Raw genomic sequence first — 20884 nt, forward strand, 5'->3', positions numbered from 1 at the left:
CCAAGTAAAAAAATTTTAAGTACTGGTGCTTCGTTGAAGAAAGATTTAATCCGCAGACAGTTCATGACAAGTTGTTCTTATTCATCTTTTCTGCTTCATATCTCCTTTTGAGAATCTAGCAAAAATATTCTCTCTCTTTAGAGCATACTTGTGCACTGGAACACACGCTTACAGTTTTGGGGGGCTGGTTGATGGGAGATGATTCATGGACTTCTTTGAACCTTTCATGAACATTAGATTAAGAGTTCCTGTTTGGGAGAAATGTTAGGTACACTTTTTTAACCTTTGACTTTCTGTATTTAGTCATGTTATTGTGACAGTACTAGTAGTTATTCATGTGTTCGTAACTAAAGCTTTTTGTTTAGATTGCAGGTGACAAGAAGTCAGCTCAGTGGCGCACAGTGGAGGGCGCGTTGAAGGAACGCAGAAAGGCAGTAGATGAGGCTGCTGATGCCCTTCTCAAAGCCAAGTAATTACTCATGGACTTTGACAAGTAATTAGGGCCTCCTGGTGGCTTTCTTTTGGCTCTGTTTTCTTTGTACTGTCTACATAGAAAGAGGAGAAACCCTTCCCTTCTCCACCTGTACTATATTTTGGTATTAGGAACATGAAAATTTAAAAGGAAAAGAGAGAATAAAATACATAATCTGGCCAAAATAAATTTGGCAGAAACTTAGATAAACAATTTTGTATTTTCTTTGCATATTACTTAGGTGATATGTCTATAGTTTACAGAGATTCTGCCATTATTTCAAGGTTTTTCTGGGATGGCTTGAGCAGTTTTATCAGAATTTAAGGAGTGTGTCACACTCTCTTTGCCTTAACTACCAAAGTAGTTAGCATATAATAGGTCTAGTTTTATGTTACCTTGACCTTGATTCCTGAAAGTTGGCTAAAACTAGAATCAAGCAAGCAAACCAAATATAAGTTCAATCTCTGTCAATAGGAACCTAATATTTGAAAATGGGTTCTCATCAACATTATGGAACTGTTATTTGTCATTCAGAATTTTGTTGTCTTAACATAATATTTATAATTGGTAAAGAAAGGGAAGCTTTCTGATAAAGCCAGCATGTCTTTTAGGAGATTGACAGCATGATGTTCATCACATCAGTAGACCATGAGTCAGGGCTCTGAGTTCTGTGTTTGTGGGTTGTAGATTATAGTCCATCCAGCCTGAATCGAGAGGGCTCCCGAAGACCCAGCTCTATGCTCAGTGAGCTCTTCAGTTTGCTCCCTTGCCTTTATCTTCCTCAAGCTCTCATTGGCAAGGGAATCAACCTAATCCTTGCAAAAGCTACCATTTATTGAGTGCTCTCAATAGCACAGTAGCAGGTACTGTGCAAGACACTGCTATTGAATTACTTCTAATCCCTATGCCAGAGTGAGCAACAAAGGAGAGGCTGGTCTGGGAGCTAAATCCAGGTCTGCTGGGTTCTGAAGCCTGTGTCTTTTCCTGTACACCATGCTACTCATCTGGTCCACTCTTTAAATCTAACTTGAGGTGGTAAAAAACCGAGGTGTTTTCAATTGGTGAGGAAAACTTCTCTGCCTCAATATTGAGTGTGAAAAAGCATTGAGTAGTTGTTTCAAATTAAATGTTTCATAGACTTAATTGTAACTTGTATTGATTTCAATTTTTTTAATAAAGTTAGCAAAGATTAATACTAAACCTTTGTTTTATTGGTTTCCAGAGAAGAGTTAGAGAAGATGAAAAGTGTAATTGAAAATGCAAAGAAAGAAGAGGTTGCTGGGGCCAAATCTCATATAACCGCTGCAGAGGGGAAGCTTCACAACATGATCATTGATCTGGATAATGTGGTCCAAAAGGTGTGTTTTTCAGGTCTTTTATAAGTATTTTTTATTTTTTAATGTAGTTCTTTTGTCAAGGGGTTTTTAAGAATTCAGGAAAATATTAAGGTTCCTGTCATCTTTCTCCCTTCCCCTGGAAAAGAATATTAGTTGTTACTAATTTTAGAAACTTGCTTTGGACATGAAGTGAATTGTTCAGTATTCTTGATACATTTTATAATAGGTAAGTGTTTGCTCATGGTCATTACCGCTTATGGAAATTCCCATTTTGTAGCATCTCTTTTGTCTGCACTTCTGATCTGTGTGGTTAGTTTTTCCATGACCCAGAGAAAGAGGGACAATGGAGTAAGGAGATGGGAAAGGGCTTATCCATGGCATTTGAACAGAATTAGATGGAAACAAAGACAACACTTACATTCCTTTCTCTGACCTTTAGATTTCTTTCTATGTATTACTTATATATTCACAACCAAATGTAAATAAATACATGAATATGACATATTTTTTGGAGTGTTTATGGTATTTTTTGTTCATTTTAACCACATACCCCTTGTATTTGTTCAGGTTCAGGCAGCTCAATCTGAGGCTAAGGTCGTGTCTCAGTATCATGAGCTTGTGGTCCAAGCCCGGGAAGACTTTAAACGAGAGCTGGACAGTATTACTCCAGAAGTCTTGCCGGGGTGGAAGGGGATGAGTAAGTGCAACTGAAGTGTTGGTATTTTACTTTTTCAGTTTTTTTTTTTTTTTAAAAACAACTGATCATCAGATCTAAACTTATCGGCTCCATTCTCTAGTCTAAACCCCTCTGGCATGCATATTTCATCTCATGTGCAGTATAGTGTTTTCAGCATTTTATTTCAGCCATACCTGTGACAGGTGACACACCCTGTTTAGCAATGGTGAACACAAATTCCAGCCAGTGTAATTTGGAATCTTAGTGAGTGAAGTGACATTTTAACCTTGACTCTATTTGCCTATTATATATAAAATTATTGAAAACCTTTGGCACTTTAAAAATATTCATAATGAATTACTTAAGGCATACCTTGTAACTGCTCTGTGACAGCCTTGATTGAGAACTCACCTGGGACATTAGGTGAAAAGGGAAGTTCAGGCTGTGTGGCCTTCAGCTTGCAAATTGCTCAGATTGCAGGGAATTTGGTGGCTAAACAATTACACATTGTAACTGCAGGGAGTAGTCACATCTGCATGAAGCGCTGTGTGACTAAAATCACAGAGATCTGGAGTCTCAACAAAATCAAAATAGAACTTCCTAAATGCCAATGTCTTTTAGAAACTGAATGTCAGGTAGCATTTGAAGAACTAGTGATACAGGCCTCTCTGGGGTGAAGGTGTTGAAGTTGCATCACAGAACCAAGGCTGGTCTGAGTAGCTCAGGTAATAATGCCAGTGCAGGGATTTTAACGGCATCAGGGCCAACCAGAACGATTTAATGGCAAGAAGTAGAATCAAGGCTGTCAAAAAATAACAGATATGAAGTTAGTTTTTTTTTCATGTGGTTGATTCACCTAAGAGGGAGATAGCAGTTTCTCGTCAAAGCAGAAAATAAAATCAGGATTTGTATGAAAGGATTAAGTGGAGAAATATACAGAGTTCAGTCTGGTAATAGGTTGAGACAGAACTATTTATCTTGTCCATCTTTGCCCATTCTTCCTGCAGCACTGGGTCAGCTCCCTGTTTCTTTGGTTGAGAACCAGATTAAGTGGTTGACTTAATGGACTGTGACTTCCTGAAATAACCTGCAAGCTAATGTGAAGTGGGGGAATAAACGAGAATTGTAGTTCTGTGTAAAAATTTAGTTGTTGCTTCATGAAGAGAGATGAGTCCCCAGAAACCAAAACTACTTTCAGTGTCATTCACTCGCTGATTTTCTGAAATGTTAGAATTTACCTTGATTTATACTGTTTTATGATCCTTTAAAACTTTTTTAGGAAATACACTCATCATTTTGCTTTTCAGTACTAAAATGTGCTTTTTCTCCTACTGGCTTCTGGTTCCTTCTTGTTGTCTTTTGGATATTTCTGTACAATGATTAATGACTGATACATGTACTTTCTTTTTCTCAAACCGTTGTTCTTTTCCTTTGTAGGTATTTCTGACCTAGGTGAGTAGTTACATGCATTTTATGTTTAAAGACTTGTGTTTTAAGTCTTAAAAAGGCTCAAGTCTTTATTTTGCCTGTGATTCTCATACTAAACTATCAAAATTAATATAAAATAGAATTATGTTGCTTGCCATAAATCTAATTTGGATATTTTTGTCATCCATATGTTCTCTGGAACAAAAACGTTTTTACCATGTGATCGGAAACCTGTAGATGTGATATATGTGAAGATATATATTTTTAAGTTTTTATTTTATAAAATTTCAAACATTAAAAAGGAAGAAGAAAATTGTAATGAACTCCTGTGGACCCGTCTCCCAACTTTAGCAATTACCAACACCTGGCTGGTTTTGTCTCATTTATTCCCCCAGCTTATGTTGAAGCAAATCCCAAATATCATATTCTTTCACTTGTAAAAACTTTCTGTATATTTTACTGTTATCACCAAACCATTGTCACACTCAACAATAATTCTTTGTGTTATCAAAGTTGCTTCAGAGTTCAAATAGCCCACTTTCTAGAATAAGGTTTTTTTAGTTCTTTTTGATCAAATCAATATCTAAAGGAGCTACACATATTGAATTTGGTCTATAAATCTCTTATTCTTTTTTTGCTTCTTGATTTACTTAATTGTGGAATTGCGTCATTTGTCATATAGGATTTCCCATAGTCTTTATTTTGCTGTTACAGCCGTAATTGTTAACCTGTGGTAATATCTCAGAACACTTGTGGAGTGTGAGATTGGGAAAGAAAAAAAAGAGAGTCAGAATCTGAATATAATTATTTAGAAAAGCTCTAAAAATGGTTCTGATGGACAGCTCTGGCTGCAGATTACTGTCGTGGATTATATTACCTGTGTAAGAAAAAGTACAAAGTTCTGATTAGGGAAAAGTCTGAGAGAATTTGAATTTGAGTCAAGTTTTAGCAGAAAAGAATCTTTATTTGGATTCCTGTTATGCTTGAAAGAAAATGATTGTGTATGTAAGCTTGTCCTGAGAGGCAAAATTACATTGAGTTATAAAGCCAGTTTATAATTAGTTTAGATTGGAAGTACTACTAATTTGGGTTACTGGAAACAAAAAAGTGGTTCTATACTTGAAGGCCTCCCTGAACAGTTTTGCTTGGAATTAGAAATATCCCGTTGTTGGACATGAGCTGTGCATTTCTGATTACACTGCAACCTCTGTATCTCTTGTGAAATGTCAGCTCCTCTTGTCTTTTCTTTCTAGCTGTGAAAATTAAATTGCAGTCAGTTGAGGCAAGTTACTTGGATGTATGATTTGGGTGGCATCGTTGACATTTTCATGTGGTTTGGTTTAGCTGACAAGCTGTCTGCCGATGACCTGAATGCCCTGATTGCTCATGCGCATCGCCGCATTGACCAGCTGAACAGAGCACTGGCCGAACAGAAAGCCACAGAGAAGCAGCACATTGCCTTAGCCTTGGAGAAACAGAAGCTGGAGGAAAAGCGGGCGTTTGACTCTGCAGTAGCAAAAGCATTAGAGCATCACAGAAGTGAGATACAGGCTGAACAGGACAGAAAGGTAAAGAAATGAGTAAAGTTAACCAATATTTATGTGAATCTAGCTTGATTATCTACCTCTCGAAAATAATAGCAGCAGTCACTGACTTCAGAATACTAGCTGTCAATTAGGCCAGCCCATCTTTGAATGGAGCATCTGCCCTTGTTCTTGTCAGAACTTCTAGGAAAGGATGAGTCTAACAGCGAGCCTTTATGTTGAACAGATGCAGAAGTGCCAGAAAGTAATGAGCTGCTAGCATCCCGGATTATCTAGCTTGTCTTTTCCCAGTGGAGCCTTTCAGCCCCTTAAGCAGTGTTGAAAGAGTCTCTGTTGTTTAGTCACTCAGTTGTGTCCGGCTCTTGGGACCCCAGGAACTATAGCCTGCCAGGCTCCTCTGTCCATGGGCTTTCCTAGGCAAGAATACTGGAGTGGGTTGCCTTTTCCTTCTCCAGGGGATCTCCCCAATCCAGAGATCGAACCATGTCTCGTGCATTGGCAGGCAGGTTCTTTACCACTGAGCTACCTGGGAAGCCCAGAAGTCCCTGTTGGATTCTGAGAATATTTTTCTCTGAGTGTTTCTGAGTGGTTGGTAGTTAAGCATGGATGAAATAGCTGTGGTCTTCTGCCTGTGCACATTGTGTATTAAAGAGGTGTCTACTGACTGATTAGGAACCTCGCTACTCATTCTACCTTCGGGTATTCTCTGACCACTTACTCCTAAAAGTGCTTTCTTCCTTAGACGGCCAGATACCACACTCTGCCGGCCCTTCCCCCACCTTGCTGACACTCTTTGGCCTCTGTTGCTCAGCCTTTCAAATATCAGCATGCATTTACATTGTCCTGAAACCTTTTATCCATCTTGCTGCCTCCAGGTGCTCTTAGCTAGTCCTGTGGCCAATGTCACTGACATTTATTTTGCAGGCTCTGACCTCTGCTGTGGTTTCTTGGGCTGACTTGATGACTCCCAGCTGGATTTTCAGTAGTCATTTCATGTTCAAAACAAATTTCTTGATTCTGTGCAACCTGTTTTCCAGCCCCTCAGCTTGTTTTTCTCTAAACAAATCTCCATGCACTCAGTTAATCAAGCTAGAAATCGTGCTCAGTTAGTTGTTCCTCCATCAACTTTCGCATTCAGGCCATTGAGAGTCTACCAAGCTCTGCATCAAGAGTAAATCCCCAAACTCTCCACTAGTTTCTCTTTCAGTTACCACCACCTTAGTCTACATTGTCTTCTTGACAGGTGGTTCCCTGTTTGCATACCCCTCTTTCTTTGTTTACACAGGCAGATGGTCTTTATTTATAAAATATATTCTCATCAGACACTGTGCTGCTGCAAATTCTCCACTGACTGCCCACTGCATTTAATATAAAATCCAAATTCATAACTTATACCTGGAAAGCCCTTGATCTCATTCCTGTTTGCTGTGAGCCAGGCTTCCCTTACTTGTTTTATTTCGCAGGTTCCCTGAGTTTTTTTATTGATGTTGTTTTGGTGCCTTGACTACATCTTTTTGAAGGCAGAAGGAGAAGAGGGTAGTAGAGGATGAGATGGTTGGATGGCATCACCAACTCAATGAACATGAGTTTGAGCAAACTCTGGGAGTTGGTAATGAACAGGGAGGCCTGGTGTGCTGCAGTCCATGGGGTTGCAAAGAGTTGGACACGACTGAGTGACTGACCAACAACAGCCCATTCCTGTTCCCTTCCCTCTAAAGTAGAGCCTCTGTATTACTTTTTCATCTATTGCCCTATTTATTTTCTTAACAAGTATCACAGTCTGAGATGTCACTCATTCCTCTCTTGAAATATATACCTTGGCAATAGTGCGAGAAGTTTGTCTACCTTGAGCACCATTTCATTCACGCTTATAGTGGGCAGTACCTGGCACAGGACTGGTACTTCATAAATATTTATCCATTGACTGAATGGATTCATTTATTAACTGTATTGTTTCTGAGAAAAGTTATGAATTCCAGGTAATTAGTGTTAAGTAATTTGTAGCATGATCCATGTCTAATTATTAAGCCAGACTTGATAGACTTTTCAGTTTTGCCTTGATTTGGCCTGTGTGAATCTAAATTCATATGAAAATCAGCAGTTTCAGAGCAGCTTTCTTTGTTGAGAGAGATTGTGTTCAATAACTGCCAGATATTTGTTAATTTTCTTAATACTTCTGCATGGTAGGCATTATTATTCACAGAGGAGAAAATGGAGACAGAAGATGAATAATTTTGCTGAGGGCACACACATAGTTGCAGTGAAGCTGTGTTTGATCTCAAATCTTTATAGTTGTTTTTTCTATGAGCTTAGATTTCTTAATTCCCAGGGGAGTTTGTGATTCAGGAAATGACAGTGTTTGTTTCGGAGACAGCCTGGTGATATGGAAGAAACCCAAGTTTGAGGGAGGGATCAAAGAAGCCCCTGTTTGAATCTGATTTTGCTATAGCCATATGACATAGCTGTGTGACCTTATATGAGTCGCTTTTCCACGCTTAGCTTTCTGATTCATATTAGCATTCGAAGTATAGAGTGTGTTCACATTCACGGCCAATCATAGGGGTTCCAGACCAAGAAGTTGCCATCATCGTGGTTACTGGTCTTTCTCATTTGCTTAAGCATTTGTGCAGATTTGAGAACTCCTCATTACTGTGCTTGGCTTCACAGGTAGAGGAAGTCAGAGACGCCATGGAGAATGAAATGAGAACCCAGCTTCGCCGGCAGGCTGCTGCCCACACTGATCACTTACGAGACGTCCTTAGGGTCCAAGAGCAGGAACTGAAGTATGAGTTTGAGCAGGTGAGGACCTGTTGTAAAGCATTGTCTCCTCTTCAACCTTCTTTTCCCATTTATGTTATAAATAGTCTCTGCTTTCATCTAATGTCTCCACGTCCTTTCATATGAGGTGTGGAAGCATGGAGCAAAGTTTCTAATGGTACCCATCGTGGAGTGCAGGGGAAGGGGGAGCTTTTTTGTCATGTAAATATTCATTGATTTCGCTGCGTTGGGTCTTAGTTGAAGCATGTGGGATCTTTGTGAGGCTCACAGACTCTAGTTGTGGTGCGCAGGATCAGTAGTTGCGGCGAGCAGATTTAGTTGCTCCTCAGCATGTGGGATCTTAGTTCCCTGACCAGGGATCAAACCCTAGTGCCCAGCATTGCAAGGCAGATTCTTAACCACTGGACCACCAGGGAAGTCCTGGTTGGGGGGTGGGTGGGTGAAGTGGTGGGCTTTTGTATATTTGCAAATCTGCTCCTTCTTACATTAAGGTGTACCTGTGTGTTACTGATCAGATAAGTGTTTTATATCTATGTCCTAGTCATTTGGAGACTTCAGAGCTTTAAGGAGTGTTGGTACAGGGATTTCAGGTATGCAGGTAGTGATACTTGAGACATGGATTTCCTGCTTTATCTCCACAAACTCTGTGGATTACGTAGTAGTTCTCAGATTTTTATATCTGAGGAAACATCCGAGAGAGGTGAAGTTTGGAAATACAGCAAATCATGAGGATACCTTTCATAATGAGTTTCTACTCAGGCCGTTTCTAATACATTAACTTATTATCTTGTCTCACAAGAAGGGAATGAGGTTTTCTAAGTAAGGAAAGCTTCTGGAAAATTGAAATTTATGCTGATAGGAAAAGGTATATTACTTTAAATTCTATTTGTTGTGTATTTTTCTGAGAAAAAAATGAACTCAAAGAAGAAGATACTGAATTGAATGTAAATATGGGTGGCTATATAGTTACCTTATTTTCTAAAGTTGTCATTTTCTCATTTTAATAGACTTCTTCCTTCTGGTCTTCCTCCTCTTAATATTAGGTTCCACCAGTAAATTTGTAGAAGATTAAAATTAAACATCAGATATAAATTTTAAGAAATTTTTGAAACTTGACACACAGTGTAGGAGTTTCATGACACCTGTTTTGAGATAAAGGCTGTCTTTGCTTTTGAACATAGCAGTTGTTGGAAGACTTAGTGACCCAATAAGTGACATACATGGAGGTAGCATCACTTTTTTTGTCAACTATTTATACTTTCAGGACCTGTCTGAGAAACTTGCTGAACAAGAATTACAGTTTCGTCGGCTCAGCCAGGAGCAGGTTGACAACTTTACTCTGGATATAAACACTGCCTATGCCAGACTGAGAGGAATCGAGCAGGCTGTTCAGAGTAAGCACGTGGAACCTCTTACAGCTGACTTCATTCAGCCCTACTTCTTAGAGTAAATTCTCGTTATGAGGATAATGGTGTACCTGCATTGACATTAGGGAATGAAGATGCCAAAATCACTCTAATAAGTTGTATTCATTTCTTAGAAAATTAGCATCAGATTTGGTTAAGTTTGGATTACAGTGCTGTGAGAGGGAACTTAAAGTGTTGGTCACTGGGTCATGTCCAGTTCTTTGTGACCCCATGGCCTGTAGCCTACCAGACTCATCTGTTCACGGACTCTCCAGCAAGAATACTAGAGTGGGTTGCTATGCCCTCCTCCAGGGGATCTTCCTGACCCAGGGATTGAACTCAGGATTCCCGCATTGCAGGCAAATTCTTTACCATCTGAGCCATCAGGGAAGCCTCAAACTTAAGGAATCTAAAACTTAAACCTAAAATACCTTGCAGTTATACTCATTATGTGACCAGCATGAGGTCACCATTTACATGGCAGTTTACCCTATACACTTTGGTTGTGTCCCACACACCAAGTGGAGAAAAGGTCAGTGTTGTGGCATGCTCACCCTCAAGGCTCTGCTGACCCATGTCCAGCCCTGCTGTCACAGGGTTAGCTGGGGGTGATTTGCTGTTCCACGCACCAGATGGACAGTAGTTATACTGAGGCCTCCATGGGCCGCACTGAGAGGGAAATGTGCTGACAGTGAAGGTGTTATTAATGAAATGGGCTTCTTTGGGGTGTGATGGAACCTTTTTTTTGTCAGATTAGTAGAACAAACTGAGTACTCATAAAATTTCAGGATCCAGTAGCCTTCCATTCCTTTGCAGGAAGTTTCTGATGGCCTTAGTAGAAGTCTTAGCCTAGATTAAGAGGTACGTCTCTTTCTCAAAACATTTCTGGAGATAAACATATCTGAATTAGATACCATCCACTGTCCCAGATGTCACAGGGAGAGGGAAGGGAGACTCACCTGTGTATATCCATCTGCCCTACTCCCTCCAGGGTTGTAGTCAAAACGAGTCCTCAACCACTGATGGACATTGGGTTGTTTCCAGTGATTACAAATAAAGTTGTGATGAAAATTTGTGTACAAAAACCGCCCCCCACCACCAAGTCCTCAGCCAAGTATGTCGTGCCTGGTGGCCTCATGTGAAGAGGCTGGCTAGGAAAAACTGCGCCAGAAGCAACTGGTGGGATGGGCGAGGCAGAGGCTCTGTCCAGCCCCATCTTCCCCTTTTGTGGACTCAGCTTATTGAGGTGTATCAGTTCTCTGCTTGTATGAGAAGGACTTGTAGTCAAGTGGGGAAAACAGTCTGTCTTTTTTTGTAGGTCATGCAGTTGCTGAGGAGGAGGCCCGAAAAGTGCACCAGCTCTGGCTCTCAGTGGAGGCCCTGAGGTACCGCATGAAGACGGCGTCTGCAGACCTGCCCACAGTTCCCCTGGGCAGTGCGGTTGAGGCCATCCGAGCCAGCTGCTCTGATAGTGAATTTGCCCAGGCGCTAACCGCAGCCCTCCCTCCAGAGTCCCTGACCCGTGGGGTGTACAGTGAAGAGACCCTTAGAGTCCGTTTCTATGCCGTCCAGAAACTGGCCCGCAGGGTAGCCATGATTGATGAGACCAGAAATAGCTTATACCAGTACTTCCTCTCCTACTTACAGTCCCTGCTCCTGTTCCCCCCTCAGCAGCTGAAGCCGCCAGCAGAGCTCTGCCCCGAGGATGCAGATACATTTACGCTCCTGTCATACGCCTCCTATTGCCTTGAGCACGGCGACCTGGAGCTGGCAGCAAAGTTCGTCAATCAGCTGAAGGGGGAGTCCAGACGAGCAGCCCAGGGCTGGCTGAAGGAAGCCCGCGTGACCCTGGAAACCAGGCAGATAGTGGAGATTCTGACAGCATATGCCAGTGCTGTGGGGATAGGGACCACTCAAGTGCAACAGCAGGAAGGCCTAGGAAGAGTCCCGTAAAGTCATGTTCTATATCAGAGGAAATCGGCAGTAATACCTGAAGGGTTTGCAACAGGGTCTTAGAATTGTCTAGAAGTGAGAAGGTTACAAGTACTGTTCCAAATGTTAACACCTGTTGCATTTATATTATTTCCACTTGCTATCATGTCAGTCAACTCCAGGAGTATTTTATTTGCAACTTGTGTAACATTTTCTGTTTTTCAGGTTTTACTGATCAGGCTTGTGAGCCAGTCAAAATAATGTTTGTGATCACTATTACTATTGATTTTGCCCTTGGAGCAAACTGAATAAAATAAAAAGATGAAAACTGAGTAGCTTATCCTGTTTCAAAAAGTACCATTTCTGGTTTGTTGTGTATATAGAAAATTTCCTTAAGCAGCAGCAACAGCAGAAGTAGGAACTCCTAGGTGCTGTTTCTAGGCTGTGAGTTGGGTTATATAGATAAGCCAAAATGGCACTATATTTGTAATTGGAAATATATCATTCCAGTGATTTGAAGGCACTAGAAATAGTGTGTAACCCAAACTTTGCTACCACAGGGAAAAACTCTGTTTCACACTGGGGCACAATACATTCACACACACCCTTACGTGCATGTGTACCTGAAACAGTTTCTGGAACCACTCCTTTTTTATTGTTAGCATCGTTTATTTGGCTGCACCAGGTCTTGGTTGTGACACGTGGGATCTTTAATTGTGTCATGCAAACTCTTAGTTGGGGCACATGGGATCTTATTTCCTGACCCAGGATCGAATCCGGGCTCTTTGCATTGGGAACGTGGCATCTTAGCTACTGGACTACCAGGGAAGTCCCTCTTTTCTACTTGCGATGCACTCTGTTCTGGTCTGTGGCATTAGAGAAATGTTGGTCTCTTCTCTACCCACAAATTAATGCCACAGCCCTCAGATGCGTTCCTGGCTCTGAGTTCTGACACCCTAATAGATGCCCTTGCTCCTGTTTGGTGTGTGGACTGTGAATCTCTCCAAATGACGTGGGGTGGTGAGCCTGGAATCTTAAAGGGATTTAAACTGGATTGCTGTAAAACCCAGAGAACTTGCTTACCTTGCTTCTCTGAGGACTAGAACAATTTCCTAGTGGGTAAGCATTAACAAATGTTTTATCTTTTATTTTTCATTTCATGAAATTACTGTCAACATTTTTTTCCAAAATCATAATTTTGTGGAGGCATCTGTTCATAAACCGGTTATTGAAGGAGCATTTTAATCTGAGCAACATACCTGGAAATCATGAAAAAAGGAGACAATTGATTATATATTTCTGCAGGAGTATACCAGCTGATGATTGTTAAATGAACAGTATGAAAAGGCAAAAAGGTATGACACTGAAAGATGAACTCCCCAGGTTGGTAGGGGCCCAATATGCCACTGGAGAAGAATGGAGAAATAACTCCAGAAAGAATGAAAAGGGAGCCAAAGCAAAAACAACACCCAGTTGTGGATGTGATGGGTGATGGAAGTAAAGTCCGATGCTGTAAAGAGCAATATTGCATAGGAACCTGGAGCGTTAGGTCCATGAATCAAGGCAAATTGGAAGTGGTCAAACAAGAGATGGCAAGAGTGAACATGACATTTTAGGAATCAGTAAACTAAAATGGACTGGAATGGGTGAATTTAACTCAGATGACCATTATATCTACTATTGTGGGCAGGAAGAAATGGAGTAGCCCTCATAGTCAACAAAAGAGTCCAAAATTCAGTACTTGGATGCAATCTCAAAAACGACAGAATGTTCTCTATTCATTTCCAAGGAAAACCATTCAATATCACAGTAATCCACAGTAATCTGTGCCCTGACCGGTAATGCTGAAGAAGTTGAAGTCGAACAGTTCTATGAAGACCTACAAGACCTTCTAGAACTAACACCCAAAAAAGATGTCCTTTTCATTATAGGGGACTGCAATGCAAAAGAAGTCAAGAAATACCTGGAGTAACAGGCAAATTTGGCCTTGGGTACAAAATGAAGCAGGTCAAAGGCTAAGAGTTTTGCCAAGAGAATGCACTGGTCATAGCAAACACCCTCTTCCAACAACACAAGAGAAGACTCTACACATGGATATCACCAGATAGTCAATACTGAAATCAGATTGATTATATTCTTTGCAGCCGGAGATGGAGCAGCTTTATACAGTCAGCAAAAAAACAAAACAAAACAAAAAAAGACCAGGAACTGACTGTGGCTCAGATGATGAACTCTTCCTTATTGCCAAATTCAGACTTAAATTGAAGAAAGTAGGGAAAACCATGAGACCATTCAGGTTTGACCTAAATCAAATCCCATATGATTATACAGTGGAAGTGACAAATAGATTCAAGGGATTAGATCTGAGAGAGTGTGTGAAGAACAATGGACAGAGGTTCATGACATTGTACAGGATGCAGTGATCAAGACCATCATCAAGAAAAAGAAATGCAAAAAGGCAAAATGGTGGTCTGATGAGGCCTTACAAATAGCTGAGAAGCAAAAGGCAAAGGAGAAAAGGAAAGATACAAGCATGTGAATACAAAGTTCCAAAGAATAGTGAGGAGAAATAAAGCCTTCCTCAGTGATCAGTGCAAAGAAACAGAGGAAAACAATAGAATGGGAAAGACTAGAGATCTCTTCAAGAAAATCAGAGATACCAAGGGAACATTTCATGCAAAGATGGGCACAATTAAGGACAGAAATGGTATGGACCTAACAGCAGCAGAAAATATTAAGAAGAGGTGGCAAGAATACAGAAAAACTATACAAAAAAGATCTTCAGGACCCACATAACCACGATGGTATGATCACTCACCTAGAGCCAGACATCCTGGAATGTGAAGTCAAGTGGGCCTTAGGAAGCATCACTATGAAAAAAGCTAGTGGAGGTGATGGAATTCCAGTTGAGCTATTTCAAATCGTAAAAGATGATGCTATGAAGGTGCTACACTCAATATGCCAGCAAATCCGGAAAATTCAGCAGTGGCCACAGGACTGGAAGAGGTCAGTTTTCATTCCAATTCCAAAGGCAATGCCAAAGAACGCTCAATCTACTGCACAGTTGCACTTATCTCACACACTAGTGAAGTAATGCTCAAAATTCCCCAGGCCAGGCTTCAACAGTATGTGAACCATGAACTTCCAGATTTTCAAGCTGGATTTAGAAAAGGCAGAGGAATCAGATATCAAATTGCCAACATCAGCTGGATCATCAAAAAAGCAAGAGTTCCAGAACAACATCTACTTTTCCATCATTTATTTAACTTACATGCAGAGTACATCATGAGAAACGCTGGGCTAGATGAAGCACAAGCTGGGATCAAGATTGCCGGGAGAAATATCAATAACCTCAGATAGGCAGATGACACCACCCTTATGGCAGAAAGTGAAGAACTAAAGAGCCTTTTTATGAAAGAGGAGAGTGAAAAAGTTGGCTTAAAGCTCAACATTCAGAAAACTAAGATCATGGCATCTGGCCCCATCACTTCATGGCAAATAGATGGAGAAACAGTGGAAACAGTGTCAGAATTTATTTTTCTGGGCTCCAAAATCACTGCAGATGGTGACTGCAGCCATGAAATTAAAAGATGCTTACTCCTTGGCAGGAAAGTTATGACCAACCTAGACAGCATATTGAAAAGCAGAGACATTACTTTGCTAACAAAGGTCCGTCTAGTCAAGGCTATGGTTTTTCCAGTGCTCATGTATGGATGTGAGAGTTGGACTGTGAAGAAGGCTGAGCACTGAAGAATTGATGCTTTTGTTTTTTTTTTTTTTTCTGCATATGAAAGAAACATTTATTAAAAATCTTGTACTTACAAAGAAGTCTAAAGAAGAAAAGCTGTAATATATCTCAGATATTACATACAAAAACTCATAAAGAAATAAAAGCTACCCATAGCCCTACTATCCAGAGACAATTGCTGCTGACAGTATGATATACATCCTTCTGTATTTTGAAAATATACATGAGTGTACACCTATCTATCCATCTGCAATTTATATCATTCAATAGATACAGTTATACATATTACTTTTTCACTTAATGTATTAGAAGTATCTCCAAAATCTCCCCTAACATGAGTTTATTTTTTTTTTTGTTAAGAACACATAATACATGCAATTTTACTTAAATGTGAGAGGTTAAATTATATCAAAACATCCCTACATAAAATAATTATGTGTATTAAGCATTTTCTATCTTTACTTTTTAAATTTTTTTTTTTCCACCACAGGTATACATATGTTCCCCATCCTGAACCCTCCTCCCTCCTCCCTCCCCATACCATCCCTCTGGGTCGTCCCAGTGCACCAGCCCCAAGCATCCAGCATCATGCATTGAACCTGGACTGGCATCTCGTTTCATACATGACATTTCACATGTTTCAATGCCATTCTCCCAAATCTTCCCACCCTCTCCCTTTCCCACAGAGTCCATAAGCCTGTTCTATACATCAGTGTCTCTTTTGCTGTCTCGTATACAGGGTTATCGTTACCATCTTTCTAAATTCCATATATATGCGTTAGTATACTGTATTGATGTTTTTCCTTCTGGCTTACTTCACTCTGTATAATAGGCTCCAGTTTCATCCACCTCATTAGAACTGATTCAAATGTATTCTTTTTAATGGCTGAGTAATACTCCATTGTGTATATGTACCACAGCTGTCTTATCCATTCATCTGCTGATGGACATCTAGGTTGCTTCCATGTCCTGGCTATTATAAACAGTGCTGCAATGAACACTGGGGTACACGTGTCTCTTTCCCTTCTGGTTTCCTCAGTGTGTATGCCCAGCAGTGGGATTGCTGGATCATAAGGCAGTTCTATTTCCAGTTTTTTAAGGAATCTCCACACTGTTCTCCATAGTGGCTGTACTAGTTTGCATTCCCACCAACAGTGTAAGAGGGTTCCCTTTTCTCCACACCCTCTCCAGCATTTATTATTTGTAGACTTTTGGGTCGCAGCCATTCTGACTGGTGTGAAATGATATCTCATAGTGGTTTTGATTTGCATTTCTCTGATAATGAGTGATGTTGAGCATCTTTTCATGTGTTTGTTAGCCATCTGTATGTCTTCTTTGGAGAAATGTCTATTTAGATCTTTGGCCCATTTTTTGATTGGGTCATTTATTTTTCTGGAGTTGAGCTGTAGGAGTTGCTTGTATATTTTTGAGATTAGTTGTTTGTCGGTTGCTTCATTTGCTATTATTTTCTCCCATTCTGAAGGCTGTCTTTTCACCTTGCTAATAGTTTCCTTTGATGTGCAGAAGCTTTTAAGGTTAATTAGGTCCCATTTGTTTATTTTTGCTTTTATTTCCAATATTCTGGGAGGTGGGTCATAGAGGATCCTGCTGTGATGTATGTCAGAGAGTGTTTTGCCTATGTTCTCCTCTAGGAGTTTTATAGTTTCTGGTCTTACGTTGAGATCTTTAATCCATTTTGAGTTTAGTTTTGTATATGGTGTTAGAAAGTGTTCTAGTTTCATTCTTTTACAAGTGGTTGACCAGATTTCCCAGCACCACTTGTTAAAGAGATTGTCTTTAATCCATTGTATATTCTTGCCTCCTTTGTCAAAGATAAGGTGTCCATATGTGCGTGGATTTATCTCTGGGCTTTCTATTTTGTTCCATTGATCTATATTTCTGTCTTTGTGCCAGTACCATACTGTCTTGATAACTGTGGCTTTGTAGTAGAGCCTGAAGTCAGGTAGGTTGATTCCTCCAGTTCCATTTTTCTTTTTCAAGATCGCTTTGGCTATTCGAGGTTTTTTGTATTTCCATACAAATTGTGTAATTATTTGTTCTAGCTCTGTGAAGAATACTGTTGGTAGCTTGATAGGGATTGCATTGAATCTATAAATTGCTTTGGGTAGTATACTCATTTTCACTATATTGATTCTTCCAATCCATGAACATGGTATATTTCTCCATCTATTAGTGTCCTCTTTGATTTCTTTCACCAGTGTTTTATAGTTTTCTATATATAGGTCTTTAGTTTCTTTAGGTAGATATATTCCTAAGTATTTTATTCTTTTCGTTGCAATGGTGAATGGAATTGTTTTCTTAATTTCTCTTTCTGTTTTCTCATTATTAGTGTATAGGAATGCAAGGGATTTCTGTGTGTTGATTTTATATCCTGCAACTTTACTATAATCATTGATTAGTTCTAGTAATTTTCTGGTGGAGTCTTTAGGGTTTTCTATGTAGAGGATCATGTCATCTGCAAATAGTGAGAGTTTTACTTCTTCTTTTCCAATTTGGATTCCTTTTATTTCTTTTTCTGCTCTGATTGCTGTGGCCAAAACTTCCAAAACTATGTTGAATAGTAATGGTGAAAGTGGGCACCCTTGTCTTGTTCCTGACTTTAGAGGAAATGCTTTCAATTTTTCACCATTGAGGATAATGTTTGCTGTAGGTTTGTCATATATAGCTTTTATTATGTTGAGGTATGTTCCTTCTATTCCTGCTTTCTGTAGAGTTTTTATCATAAATGGGTGTTGAATTTTGTCAAAGGCTTTCTCTGCATCTATTGAGATAATCATATGGTTTTTGTCTTTCAATTTGTTAATGTGGTGTATTACATTGATTGATTTGCGGATATTGAAGAATCCTTGCATCCCTGGGATAAAGCCCACTTGGTCATGGTGTATGATCTTTTTAATGTGTTGTTGAATTCTGATTGCTAGAATTTTGTTTAGGGTTTTTGCATCTATGTTCATCAGTGATATTGGCCTGTAGTTTTCTTTTTTTGTGGGATCTTTGTCAGGTTTTGGTATTAGGGTGATGGTGGCCTCATAGAATGCGTTTGGAAGTTTACCTTCCTCTGCAATTTTCTGGAAGAGTTTGAGCAGGATAGGTGTTAGCTCTTCTCTAAATTTTTGGTAGAATTCAGCTGTGAAGCCGTCTGGACCTGGGCTTTTGTTTGCTGGAAGATTTTTGATTACAGTTTCAATTTCCGTGCTTGTGATGGGTCTGTTAAGGTTTTCTATTTCTTCCTGGTCGAGTTTTGGAAAGTTGTACTTTTCTAAGAATTTGTCCATTTCTTCCTTGTTGTCCATTTTATTGGCATATAATTGTTGATAATAGTCTCTTATAATCCTTTGTATTTCTGTGTTGTCTGTTGTGATCTCTCCATTTTCGTTTCTAATTTTATTGATTTGATTTTTCTCCCTTTGTTTCTTGATGAGTCTGGCTAATGGTTTATCAATTTTATTTATCCTTTCAAAGAACCAGCTTTTGGCTTTGTTGATTTTTGCTATGGTCTCTTTTGTTTCTTTTGCATTTATTTCTGCTCTAATTTTTAAGATTTCTTTCCTTCTACTAACCCTGGGGTTCTTCGTTTCTTCCTTTTCTAGTTGCTTTAGGTGTAGAGTTGTTATTTATTTGACTTTTTTCTTGTTTCTTGAGGTGTGCCTGTATTGCTATAAACTTTCCCCTTAGGACTGCTTTTACTGTGTCCCACAGGTTTTGGGTTGTTGTGTTTTCATTTTCATTCGTTTCTGTGCAAATTTTGATTTCTTTTTTGATTTCTTCTGTGACTTGTTGGTTATTCAGCAGGGTGTTGTTCATCCTCCATATGCTGGAATTTTTAATAGTTTTTCTCCTGTAATTGAGATCTAATCTTACTGCATTGTGGTCAGAAAAGATGCTTGGAATGATTTCTATTTTTTTGAATTTACCAAGGCTAGCTTTATGGCCCAGGATGTGATCTATCCTGGAGAAGGTTCCATGTGCACTTGAGAAAAAGGTGAAATTCATTGTTTTGGGATGGAATGTCCTATAGATATCAATTAGGTCTAACTGGTCTATTGTATCATTTAAAGTTTGTGTTTCCTTGTTAACTTTCTGTTTAGTTGATGTATCCATAGGTGTGAGTGGGGTATTAAAGTCTCCCACTATTATTGTGTTATTGTTAATTTCTCCTTTCATACTTGTTAGCATTTGTCTTACATACTGCGGTGCTCCCGTGTTGGGTGCATATATATTTATAATTGTTATATCTTCTTCTTGGATTGATCCTTTGATCATTATGTAGTGACCTTCTTTGTCTCTTTTCACAGCCTTTGTTTTAAAGTCTATTTTATCTGATATGAGTATTGCTACTCCTGCTTTCTTTTGGTCCCTATTTGCATGGAAAATCTTTTTCCAGCCCTTCACTTTCAGTCTGTATGTGTCCCCTGTTTTGAGGTGGGTCTCCTGTAGACAACATATGTACGGGTCTTGTTTTTGTATCCATTCAGCCAGTCTTTGTCTTTTGGTTGGGGCATTCAACCCATTTACGTTTAAGGTAATTACTGATAAGTATGATCCCGTTGCCATTTACTTTATTGTTTGGGGTTCGAATTTATACACCATTTTTGTGTTTCCTGTCTAGAGAATATCCTTTAGTATTTGTTGGAGAGCTGGTTTGGTGGTGCAGAATTCTCTCAGCTTTTGCTTGTCTGAGAAGCTTTTGATTTCTCCTTCATACTTGAATGAAATCCTTGCTGGATACAATAATCTGGGCTGTAGGTTATTTTCTTTCATCATTTTAAGTATGTCTTGCCATTCCCTCCTGGCTTGAAGAGTTTCTATTGAAAGATCAGCTGTTATCCTTATGGGAATTCCCTTGTGTGTTATTTGTTGTTTTTCCCTTGCTGCTTTTAATATTTGTTCTGTGTGTTTGATCTTTGTTAATTTGATTAATATGTGTCTTGGAGTGTTTCGCCTTAGGTTTATCCTGTTTGGGATTCTCTGGGTTTCTTGGACTTGGGTGATTATTTCCTTCCCCATTTTAGGGAAGTTTTCAACTATTATCTCCTCAAGTATTTTCTCATCGTCTTTCTTTTTGTCTTCTTCTTCTGGAACCCCTATGATTCGAATGTTGTAGCGTTTAATATTGTCCTGGAGGTCTCTGAGATTGTCCTCATTTCTTTTAATTCGTTTTTCTTTTATTCTCTCTGATTCATTTATTTCTACCATTCTTCTAATTCACTAATCCTATCTTCTGCCTCTGTTATTCTACTATTTGTTGCCTCCAGAGTGTTTTTAATTTCATTTATTGCATTATTCATTATATATTGACTCTTTTTTATTTCTTCTAGGTCCTTGTTAAACCTTTCTTGCATCTTCTCAATCCTTGTCTCCAAGCTATTTATCTGTGATTCCATTTTAATTTCAAGATTTTGGAACAATTTCACTATCATTATTCGGAATTCTTTATCAGGTAGATTCCCTATCTCTTCCTCTTTTGTTTGGTTTGGTGGGCATTTATCCTGTTCCTTTATCTGCTGGCTATTCCTCTGTTTCTTCATCTTGTTTAAATTGC

The 20884-nt window shown here is 39.3% G+C and overlaps 1 protein-coding gene across 10 annotated transcripts in view; it reads left to right on the plus strand.

The window, feature by feature from the left end:
• The window catches only part of IMMT (inner membrane mitochondrial protein), a 42646-nt gene extending 30733 nt beyond the window's left edge, over positions 1 to 11913 (plus strand). For 4 of the 10 annotated variants that reach the window (XM_061432641.1, XM_061432644.1, XM_061432645.1 and 1 more), the window contains 8 exons: positions 366 to 469; positions 1695 to 1830; positions 2377 to 2506; positions 3923 to 3937; positions 5258 to 5481; positions 8125 to 8256; positions 9500 to 9629; positions 10960 to 11913. In XM_061432641.1, the coding sequence (XP_061288625.1) occupies positions 366 to 469; positions 1695 to 1830; positions 2377 to 2506; positions 3923 to 3937; positions 5258 to 5481; positions 8125 to 8256; positions 9500 to 9629; positions 10960 to 11594 (1506 nt within the window). In that variant the 3' untranslated portion in view covers positions 11595 to 11913. Of the gene's footprint in view, positions 1 to 365; positions 494 to 1694; positions 1831 to 2376; positions 2522 to 3922; positions 3938 to 5257; positions 5482 to 8124; positions 8257 to 9499; positions 9630 to 10959 lie in introns of those variants that run through there. The other 6 variants (XM_061432643.1, XM_061432646.1, XM_061432647.1 and 3 more) reach the window with 3 other exon arrangements.
• Positions 11914 to 20884: the final 8971 nt, after the last annotated feature.

The sequence above is a fragment of the Bos javanicus genome, chromosome 11 (genome assembly GCF_032452875.1).
Source record: "Bos javanicus breed banteng chromosome 11, ARS-OSU_banteng_1.0, whole genome shotgun sequence".
Taxonomy (NCBI): Eukaryota; Metazoa; Chordata; class Mammalia; order Artiodactyla; family Bovidae; genus Bos; species Bos javanicus.